The sequence below is a fragment of the Anarrhichthys ocellatus genome, unplaced genomic scaffold, assembly GCF_004355925.1.
Source record: "Anarrhichthys ocellatus isolate YVR2014 unplaced genomic scaffold, GSC_Weel_1.0 scaffold16, whole genome shotgun sequence".
In the NCBI taxonomy this organism is placed as follows: Eukaryota; Metazoa; Chordata; class Actinopteri; order Perciformes; family Anarhichadidae; genus Anarrhichthys; species Anarrhichthys ocellatus.
Genome location: NW_022280046.1, coordinates 2,901,217 through 2,912,956, shown reverse-complemented (window position 1 = coordinate 2,912,956; position 11,740 = coordinate 2,901,217). Strand labels below are relative to the sequence as shown.

Genomic DNA, 11,740 nt, shown 5'->3' with positions numbered 1-11,740 from the left:
GAGAGAGAGAGAGAGAGAGAGAGAGAGAGAGAGAGAGAGAGAGAGAGGGCAGGAAAGAAAGGGAGAAAGGGAGGTTCAGAGTAAACTGTTTTTACTGATCAGTAACATATATCCAACCAACAGATCGGTTTTCAGGCCTTCTTAAGACGCACAGTAGCAATAAATTCAGCGGTACCTCTGCATTGGCTGTATAGCGTGATGTATCCGGAATGCTGCAAACATAGCCTGCAGCATTTAACTAAAACTTTAATAAGGACGGTGTAGCATACGGTAGATGGAAAGAAGTACAAGCACAACTATCCGCTATCCTCTTCAGTACTGTCACCGTTCATTACCTCGCGCCACTCAAGAATTAATATTTCTACGCGGGTCATTTGATTTCCTACGTTTGAATCATAGCTCTGGAAATATGTTGGATTTCAATCGTTTAAAAGATGAAACAAAGCCTGATATGAGTCGAGCGCAGTCACGGCAAAGTCAAATGTGCACTCTTGCGACGCGATGTGAGAGATGGCAGCTTAAACTGACGGAGAACATTTTAGAATGAATTAAACCTGAGACAAACATTGATTCTAAGAGTTTAACATAGTGCAAATGGCTGAGGATAAACATTAAGCGCGTCTCGATTTTAATGGAATAATTGTTCAAGCAGAAGAACTGCTGTAGTGGTCAATCGTTTTTGTGAGACTGAAATTATTTCCCATGCTCCCTAAAAATCAATTCTGGTAACATCTGCGGCTACAGTTGAACCACATATTTCTTACCTGCATTTCTTTTTTTTTTTTTAACCTTAGAGTGAGGATGCTATAACCAATACATACACTAGATTATTAGGAAGTACAGTGAATGCCTAATTGTATGCCATGCTCCAGTGCAGCTCAGGAAATATATATAAAAATGTGTCCAGAGAAATGAAAATTAGACCTTTATCAAAGTCTATTGATCCGTCTAGGCTCCAAGAAACGAAAATTGGAATTAAATCTCACTCATATGTTGAGGAGTTATGGTACCTTACAGTTACAATCTCCAAGAGCTCCCTTTCGTCCTCTTTGGCAGCATTCAGGGCGATAAGAGGGAACTGCAGATGTGTTTCTGGATCTCACTTCCTTGCTGCCACTGCCAAATGCTTGTTCATGGGGAAATGTTGGGTCATTGTAAATTAAATAGCATGGTTTAGACCTGCTCTATATAAAAACTCCAATAAAACTATGTAATGGCGGCCCTGTTTCCAAATGACCTCAATCGTATTTTTGGCATTCCTGTCCTACTGCTGTATCCACTGGGAGATCAGCAGATAATATCCCCCATGCCAGTGTATCGGCCATTTAATAAATGTAACTTTACCCTCTAAGCTAGCTTGTATGTGTTCAGAGATACTTCCCCTCTCTGTGATTTTAGCCTGCCTCAGTATAAGTGGATACAAAGAGCTATTCTGTTGTGTGGAAAATTAATTAAGAGCAATGGAAGTCTGCATCGACTCCTTTTGTGAATTTAGTGGGTTGACGGCTCTAGAATTAATGAATACATTTTCAGAAATGTGAAATCAATACTAAAATGCATCGAGTGTTTCCTTGAGGTCAGGTGTTAAATACATTGCCTTCCTCATGAAACATCTGTAAAAAACATCGACTGTACACTAACTGCCCAGCGCCAAGCAGCACTCTGACAGAGTTAGCGACTATCATGGTGGAGAATTTAGCTGAGAGGGAGATAAACAGAAAAGAGCATTCTTAGTGCTTAATGCTTTTAAATACCGCATTGTTTTAGAGTTGATTGGAGAGCTATTATCCTTTATATATTTTCATGAAGGACCTTGGTCTTGAGGTAAGTCCCGAAAGGTGTTTGAATAGACAGACTCAGAGTAAGACTATGACAAAGATCACAAGGGCAAACCTTCAAGCTGGGGATCAATATCTTGCTTTTGTAGCATACAAATAACGGTGTCTCTATTGTACTGTCAATATCTAAACTCGCATAAACCCTAATCTTGTTCTAAAAGAATGTTACAAAATCAAAGGCAGCAGTATACAGTGGCAGCGTGTTTTTACTGGCATCGATTGGCGATGACAAAACAGAGGGGGGGAGGGGGGCTGAAGTGCCTTTTACAGAGTGCAGGAGGAAGTGAGGAGGAGGCAGACGCCTGTTTTACAAGTGACAAAGTCTGATGTGGTATTATTTGATGTACATTTTGCCTTTCAAGTGTTGAAAGTAACCTTGAAAGCAGGAACATCTAACAAGGTACGTTCTCGCTCACAGTGAAGGTCGCCTTCCATCCGACACTTCCAACAAACCGTTTAAGATTGGAAACATAATTCTTCGCATTAGAGAATTTTCTTCGCTTTATTTCTGAGTTTCTCACTATGCTGAACATTTTGATTTTGGAAGAGAGAAATAGTTGGCGTTCGTTGGCGACACACCTCTAACCCCCCCTCCCCCTCCCTCTTTCACTGCCCTGCTCCCATTAACCGTACCCGCAATCTATGCAGATTACTCTGTAAACTACAGCGCCGTGGCGTCGTGTCCTGCCACTGTGAGGTCTAATTGGAGCAGACTGAGCTGCAGTGACATATGGTTCACAGCTTTGCAGGGCAAAAGGAAATGAACAGAAATGGACACAGGTCCTGGTTGCATCATAGACTCACCAGCTGGATCGGTCAGTGCCATCTAGACCCCGGCTGCAAGCTTTTAAGCTCCATCTCTGGGGGGGAGGGGGGTAGGACAACACAGCGAGGTTGTTGCCCCCCGAGGAGCTTATTTTTCAGCCTGAGGTTTTAGTCAGCATCCTGAGGAGTGTGTGTGCCAGGAAGAGTCGTGTCTTATCTTTCTAAAATCAAGGGATCACGCATAAGCACTTTTCTTTTTCTAGTGAACTGAGAAGTTCCTGATCTGCATGAGCTATTAATAAGTGATAACTTCCCCAGTGGTGGGAGAATCAGGTCCTTTATAAAGAAACAGTTTGACATTTCCGGAGATACCTTTCTATGGCTTTCTTGCACAGAGTGAGATGAGAGGAGTTCTACCACTCAAATAATGTACGCTAATTATGAAGCTACAGCTAGCTGACTTAGCTTAGCATAGGGACGGGAAAACCCAACCCCATAAATCCCATGTGACATTGTGTCGAAATCACTTTTTTATCGATTGTCAGTCGTATTTTGAAGCCAAGTAGAGGCCTTTGCATGCCTTTCAGCTTTTTCTTGCCCGTAAATCAAAAGAAACATTTAGTCGTCAGGTAACAATACATTAATCACTCCCAATATGGTGCGTTTGTCTCTTTATTTTCTTCCCAATCATCCGTTAAGAAATTAAAATCACTCTATTCTTGGCATAATTTAACAACCAAGTGGGATCAAAAACATAAACAAACTGTAAACTTCAAATATTTTTTTTTTGGAGGATTGCTAAAAACAAGAACTCATGGGTACCAGAGGCTGATTAGAGTGGATTGTTTATGGCAGCTGTAGGAAGTGAAAGGCCACCTTGTATGCCTCCTAATAAGCTTGTGATAACAACCACTACTACTTTAGTCACTGCTCCGAGTCCCGTGTCTGAACCATTGTATGTTATATTCATAGTTCAAACCAATTAAATATTAATTATAGAATCTGGAGCATGAACAAAGGGGAGAAGCACAGCTTGGCTGCAAAAATGCAGTCAGCGTTCTAGTTTTGGATATAGAAGTCTTGGTGAGCACGGAAGTTCAAAATAGTTTTCAGCCTCTTTCTAATTTTCTCTCAGTTTCCTCGACACCGACTGTTCCAGTCTCATTTTCTCATGCTTTTGGAGTCTCTAAGAAGTGCTTTGGTTAGATGTTTCTTAAAAATATAACTCTATATCCAATCTGCCCCATCGTCTTTTACCAATTAATAGTGAAGGTTCCTCACCTGGAGATCTGAAGGTCCAGGCCTCGTCATCATCGAAGTGTGTATCCCCAGCTGTGAACCTCTCTCCGGGGAAAAATGCGTGCGCCACCGTGCCCCCTGGCCCGTCAAAGGGATATCCGTCGTCGTGGTCGGCCTTAGTGAAGTCGATCTGAATGTCTGCATCGCTGCCGGCCACTTCATGGAAGTTGAGCGGTGCGATGTCACTCCAGACCTTCAGGGCGTAGTACATCAGGGCCCGGACAGTGTCCCTGCCCAGTACGGCCGAATCCTTAGGGAAGGTCCTCACTCTGAGAGAAGAAAGGGGGAGGAGACAGATATGTTACATAAGGGAAGAAAGAAAGACGTAGGGATTATCAGGAGTTTCACTCTCAGGTGTGTTGTGTTCACTTCCCCCAGGAAGTCCTGTAGCAGTTTTCAGCAAATTCACCTTTTTGAATGGACACCGTTTCACACCGGAGCAATATTCACAAAAATGTCATCCGTTCCTACCAAACATTTAAAGAAGTGCACCTATCATAACCTCCCTTTTAGTTATATTGTCCAACCTTTACAACAACAAAAATACAAATGTAACATCCTGGATTCTCACATTCAATCTTTAAACGGTCATATTTAGTGGACAAGCCGACCTAGTTCTGATGAAATCAGTTCCAGGTCAGCAGTGAACTTCACTTGAAAAAGAAACGATACTTAACGTGACTTCCTGCTTATCTAACAAGATTGATGAATAAAGGAAAGTTAGACCTTCAGAGGTTCGTCCACCGATCGTAAACCCTTTATCAGTTGACCTTCCAATGTTTTTCATAGCAAAAGTGTATTTTACTGATAACTTGAGAGTCTAAACTACTTTCCAAGTCAAACTTCTGCCAGAGGAGCTCCCACCAGTGAGGATCTCTTTAATATTTGTGTCACTTGTACAAGCAGGCAAGTTCTGTCTTCTTTTATCTTTGTTCCAGATGCATTCTCATTCCAAAATGGATTCATTTAGTGCTGACTTTTTATCAACTCGGCAGTTTATCTTGTTTTACACACACTTACATACATACATAGAGCCAAGCCGACAGACTGTTCTCTACCTCACCATTCTCTGTGATTGATTTTCTTTTAGGGGTCCAAGCACCATAAGGGTTGGCACCATTTGTTTTTCTTCATTTTTTTTAAAAGCTTCCTTGTCCTCCTCCCTGATCTGAGTTAAAACTGTCACTACCTCAGAGACGATAAGTCCTAGAACAACTAAATATGGAGTTTCGTGAAATTCGTGGAACTCGTCCTCAGACTGTGGCTGATAAACATTGGGAGATAGAATATAATGGGTAATTAAAGCGGCTATAGTCAATATTCATAAAAGAAAGAAATGATTGTTTTTTTCCAGCCTGCAGCTGTACTGTTCTTCTTTCCTTTTTGTAATTAGTGTAAAGGGCAGTACACAAAACAGGGGTAGTGACATTCAACACATAGGAAGAGACAGAAACAGACAGGTATAGATGAGACAGACAAAGCAAAACAAACAGATGGATATATAGATAGATAACAATATTATTGTTATTACAAATATGCAAACCAGCTGTTGTTTCTAAGGGTTGTTGTGTAGTGTATGCGTATGGGTGCGTGCACATTTGTGGCTGATGGAGAAGAGACAAAATTAAAAACAAATTTATATTATAATACTACTATTAATAATAATAATGATAATAATAATAGGAAGGGGGCATAGTGGGAAAATGATTTGAAATCTGAAAATAAATAAAAAAATAAATTAAAGTATAATAATCAATAAATGAGTGAGTACTGTCTTCAGCAGAGGAAGCTCTAAAAGCCGCTACCTGCCCAGCACCAAATAACAGAGAAAGTTACCGAGCAGCCGGTGAACATAGCGGAGCATTTAGTCGTTGAAGAGACGTATATTTCCCTCAGGAGCTGGTGGGAAAACAAGAGTAGGACTTGGAATTACATTTGCCAGGTGGACACAATTTGTCTCTGTGTCTACTGGCTGCATAAAGAGGCACAACTGTTTACTGAAAGGTGATAATACGCCACTGTGGGGTTTATAGTAATTACAGACTAGATGTAGTCACAGTCCATAGTAACGTAGATCTCAAGACGACCGCTATAGATAAGAAAGCGTTGGAGAGTAGTGCTGTGAACACTCTCTTTCATGAATCATGATATAATTGTGTAAAGTAATGGAGATGAGAATAATCAACCCTTTACTACAAACGGGAAACCATCACCTCTCGCATCTCCTCTTTGCAATAAAACCATTTCAAGGACATCTTGGTGTTTCGCTAACATCCACAGTTTTTAGCTGATATTTTCTGCACACTTGAGCTGTGGCTGTTTACCGCAATGTCTTTAACACACCCAGCGATGCGAATGAGTCCATTAGTGCAGCTAATTAGCAAATATGTCTCTGTCAACACGTTGTCACAGGACACACGGGTGGCGTAGCTGAAAAGCAATATGGTGGGAGCCGTTGGAAGAGGAGTTCCACCTCATGGAGATGAAGACGTATGCAGCCAGTTACCTCCAAATCTAATCGGATGGACTCGTCCGGGGGGGGGGGGGGGGGGGGGGAGACTTGTGAATCGTGATTTTTTTCTTTCCTTTCTTGTGTTGATTTGTTCACAAAAAAAGAAGATGTGCTCACACACAGTCCACTTATTCCTACTTGCCTGAGCGCCTGACCCTCACTGCAAATCACAGTGAGCCAAGGTCAGTGCAAATAGCTCACCCTCCACTGACAATTCACCTGCTTATTAGTGCTAATTCAGATGGACGAGGCCGGCCGATTGTGTACGGCTGTGTGTGTGTGTGTGTGTGTGTGTGTGAGAGAATGTTGATGAGGGAGAGCGATGGAGAGGCAGAGTGCATGGATTTGTCACGGTGTGAATATGTATGTGCATCCACTGTGTGTGTCAGCTTGTATGTGTACGTGTGTGTGTGTGTGTGTCAGCTTATATGTGTACGTGTGTGTGTGTCAGCTTGTCTGTGTGCGTGTGCGTTACTGTGTATAAGACCAAGGTCAGAACATTCCCGCCCTGCATTTCAGATGAACGGAGGAGCCCCAGGGAAGCGCTTGTGTATAAGGAAACCATAGGTGCATAAGAAGATGACCCAGGTGTCGTACCCACGTTGGCGTCTCCTTCACATTTGGTTCACCTCGCGGATCTTGTCAGTTTGTGGATCGTAACAACCTCGTTGATTAGGTTTTTAAATCAAGCGACCGGCTGCGGTAAGATCTTTTGTATATTAAACGTTTTGCCCTCAACGTCAACACCAGCATAGTTATTTTTAAATGTTCTATTGTTCCGCCCGTCAAACTAAATAGCAGCGATTGAACTACAGGTGAACGGAGCGGCTATATATCATGATGTATTATTCTGCTTGACCGAGTTATTTAATTAAATATGTTGAATTAATAAGTCACGGCTATATTTTTCTTGAAGGATTTCCCAATAAGAAGAACTTTTTTTAGTTGTTACCTCAGTGGGAAACAAGAACCCTGACTAACGCAGTCACAGGTCATATCAGTGCATGCTTTTCTCTCAAAATGAATAAACTTTGTTTATTTCCTTCTAATTTCATGACCGTGATTGATGGGCAGTTAGAAAGTGATAAGCACATGGGCCAGAAAAAAAGTGCAGACGTAGGAGTTTTTTGGGCTGCAGCATAAAGCAGAAGTCATCACCGGCTCAGTGGCTGAGGGGCTGTTGAGCAGCGCCGCAGCGCTCCCCCGAGAGTGTGCATCATTGACTCACAAATAAATATCTGTGAACAGAGTGTACCATCAGACGTTTCCACATCAATCAAATGTAATGCCTCCATAAAGAACTGCTTACATCAAAGCACACCGCGACACTACTGAGCAGGCGGTCCTGGATCGACTGGGAATCTTTGGCTGTGGCCCTTAACCGGCAAACAAAAGGAAGGAGGAGGAGGAAGGAGGAAGGCTGACGTGGGTGAGAGGAAGCCAGCAGAAAGATGAAGTACGCAGGTCAATGTCACAGTATTCAAGAGTCTATACTTATTCATGCATCAAAACATCTATCAGTCTTTACATTCGAACCTGACTATTAACTATGTCCTTGGTTATCAACACATCATAACTTCATATTTGTAATCTCGCCGACTGGTTTATATTTGCCATTTCTGTCACTTGTACTTGGATTGAAAAAAAAAAAAAAAAAAACTAGCTCTCTGAGTGTTTTCATTTTTTTACTGGACAAGCTACAGAATGTACGACTGAAGTCAAGTATGAGGTTTGTGATTTTAAAAACAACAACACAGTAACATAAATCAGGGTTTGAGCTCACATTGATGCACATAAAGAGTGCAAACACCGTGCCAACAGAGCTAATCAGAACCTGGATGATAACGCGCATTTTAATTTGAAAGTACTTGACTTTGTGTAAAGCAGGGTCGGCTTTAGTCTGAGGAATTGGACTTAGTGTAAGTGTTTGTCTCTCTTAATTCCCTGTGTCTAAAAAAGTTTATCTTCAATTTTTTCCAGCTGTAAGAAAAGAAAGGGTATTAAATGGAAATAAACAAATCTTTTCACATTTAAATCAATAGCTATAGGGCAAATGTTTTGCAATGCATTTGTGCTGCAATATTTGGGTAAAATCCTACCTACCTATATCTCTCTCCAACAAACAAAGAATAATCATGCTGCTGATTCTTGTTTATGTTTATGGATGGGGCAGAAAGAATGGGCCTCACATGCACATATATAATCATAAAAAATACAATATATCCTTTCAATAGGCTGCGTTTCTATTGCACTGGAGAGCGGGACGAATTCCCCAACAGGCAAGATGAAGGATGTACAACATGAATCTGAGCAAGTACAATTACATTAAGTTAACCAAATAAACCTCCTAGAAATCCTGTAATTTAAATAAATACGAAGTTTTACATCTTATCTGACAAATAAATGTCTATGAAACCATCCTTAACCAAACAACGTTATAAATATGTAATGAGGAGGGAAATTAGTTTTGCCATTAAAGACTATATTACGAGATATTATCTCAACAGGCCAATGTGCTGTTGTTATACTGGGATGCTGCTTCCATTGACATGTAGAAAAATACAACTTTCCGGTCTTTTCAATGCTTTCCAATGCTAGTTTAGGCGATTGTGGGCATTACGGTCTCTAAATGGAAAGTCTGTTTGCATTGCAACTCAAAGGGGTGTCGGTCTTCTGTCTTTAATTAATACAACTTCATTGTATATTTGTTGATTAGGTGTATGAAGCATATGTGCACTACTAACCAGAACGCATATGTCATTTGTACTTCTGGTAATAACCCACTTAAGTTATGTACATCTGCTTACTTGAATATCTTTGTATTTGTTCTTGTTATAAACCACACGTCCTTAAACTCGACACCCTTACCGGTGAGCGTCCTTAGTGTTCTGAATGGCACCCTAAGGTGGATGTAAGTGTTCCAGCAACACCTCCAGTCATGAATGAACAACGTTTCTATAGTGTAGGTAGGTGTTTTCCCTCCCGACTCATGTTTAAATGGCATATTTGAGCAGAATTCAGTACCTTGGTACTTCATCGGCTGCGGATAATACAAATGTTCACGGCAATGTATCAACAATAGAGGGGCCTTGGAGCTGAATAAAGGCATATGATACAATAGAAGGAAGAAGGTGTAGGACTCTAGGAGTGTACTGTGGATGTTGAGTGCGTGATGATTTTCCAGAATATCACAGTTAAAAATCGATCTAATGAAAAGGAAAACGAGGCATTTTCCACATTCAACAAAAAAACCTGGATAAAAAAGTGCTCTCATTAAATTACAGCAAACACCCCCGATGCTGCAGCTCTGTATAGAATATCACAATAACACAACCTCTGAAAAAATGTGACTGAATCTGAAATTAACAAATAATCCACAAGTGTTTATAATAAAAGCACTTAACATTCACCATCTGTTTCTTGGCAGGAGCCCCAGGCATGGAATGCAATATACCAACTAAAGACACAAGGTCTGTACTGTACATCTCAATTTCCAGTGTACGCCGTGGCTTCTCTCCACACACACACACACACACACACACACACACACGTGAGAGCTGAAAGTAGAAATAAGAGTCACTGCAGGACTGAAGAAACAGGCTGCCGTATTTCACAAAGACGAGCTCAAGGAGTCTGAAGGTGTGTGATATCGGCTCGTCGTACTTAAATTCCCGGTCATAAAGCAGCGGGTCTTCACAGCAGCGTGCATGCCGGTTCCCCTGAAGCAGATGTTGACTACGTACAACAGTGCAACGCTGCAGTGCAGTGTGATGCTGGATTGCTGCCACTCGGTTGTTTCCAGCTCGGCTGAGACCTCATGAGAGCCCCCCCCCCCCCCACCAAATGCAATCATATCCTGACCCCGAAGAAATGTCTGTATCTCTCACCGAGAGCCTCCGGCGGGGATTATTTCAACAAGGCAATGCCACGGGGCAAAAGCCGCCATAATGTTATCAATAAGCCATAAGCATCCCTGCTCCGGGTGACAGGGGGATTCGTCCCGCTGAACTCTTCCCTCTCGCGGTGTGATTGTTCTCTTCTCCTGCTGCAAATCAGTGCGGAGCAAGAAAAAAAGAAGAAGTTGACAGAGACGTGTTTTTAATTCTTTGTTTCTCTTAGAAATAAACTCAAACATCTTCCCTCAGTCCAAGCTCTACTTTATTTTCTGTCCTGCTTTTGCAGTATAACTCTTGCAGAACCTCCCCCCCCCTCCTCCCTGAAAGCATGATGACAGCCTACCTGTCTGTTTCGGTGTGTTCCAGCAGTCAGGTACAACACTGCAGCTCCTGGCAAAGCAACACCCCCACTCAGCCGAGATGCCTAGCTAACCTGTCATTAGTGAACACCTCATGGAAACAGAGGCAATTTAACCACTTACGCCTGTGCAAAAAGGCCCAACACTAGCAGAGGAGAAGAGTGGAAATAGAACCAAGATGACAGCACGGTCCTACTGTGTTTTGTATATCACAGTCCATCACAAATTCAACCTCACTTTGCGTTTCTTGTTTGTTTTTTTTAGGTTATTGTGTGTGTGTGTGTGTATGCCAAAACTGTCAAATTTTTATACATTCTGCAGCTAGTTAGTTCTCCTAATGTGTAATCATAACATTTAGAAGCTATCAATTCCAAGTGTAATTATAAACTTTGCAAGGCCAAAATTTACATCCAACACTGGCTGAGCAGTCCATATTGAAAACGAGCTAAAAGCGCTGTGCTCGGTGTTGGGAAACACATATGAGGCGGCAACTGTCACTGTGAGGGCAAACATTTGGAGGGAAACGTACAAGTCAACTGATTTTCCGCCATTACAGCCACGCCACCGGCTCTGTGATGCCATACACATGCACAGCGGTGCTTTGAGCTAAACGCTAACACGAGATAATATGCGCCCGATGCAATAATGCTATGCTAATGTTGTAGCAGGTTTCACCATCTTGGTTTAGCGTGTTTGCATGCTAACGTTTGCTAACCGGCGCTCGACACTGAACAGAACAAACTGGGATCAGCAGTGACTGCACACGGCATTGTTTTCAATTGATTTACTGGTGTTGAAAGATGTGGTCAGTCACACCATCAAAGAAGTTGACTGACGGAAGAATTGACTCTCATCAGCAACGCTGTGGGCTGGACTCTGGGAGAGGTCACTCCCCATGAATGAACTCGCAGAGCGAGCAGTGGGGAGATTTGATCAAAAGTTGTGGTGAGACTGTTATGACTTGTGTCTGATAGCTGACTGAGAAGCACTGACCCTTTACAAACACCTCTCACCAGCAGGGAGGGAGAGAGAGAGAGAGAGAGAGAGAGAGAGAGAGAGAGAGAGAGAGAG

General features: G+C 42.1%; 1 protein-coding gene across 2 annotated transcripts in view; it reads right to left on the bottom strand.

The window, feature by feature from the left end:
- Positions 1 to 11,740, bottom strand: part of mmp17a (matrix metallopeptidase 17a) — a 59,696-nt gene that overhangs the window by 12,176 nt on the left and 35,780 nt on the right. For both annotated transcript variants that reach the window (XM_031855579.1, XM_031855580.1), the window contains exon 4: positions 3,885 to 4,171. In XM_031855579.1, coding sequence (XP_031711439.1) covers positions 3,885 to 4,171 — 287 coding nt within the window. The remainder of the gene's footprint in view (positions 1 to 3,884; positions 4,172 to 11,740) is intronic.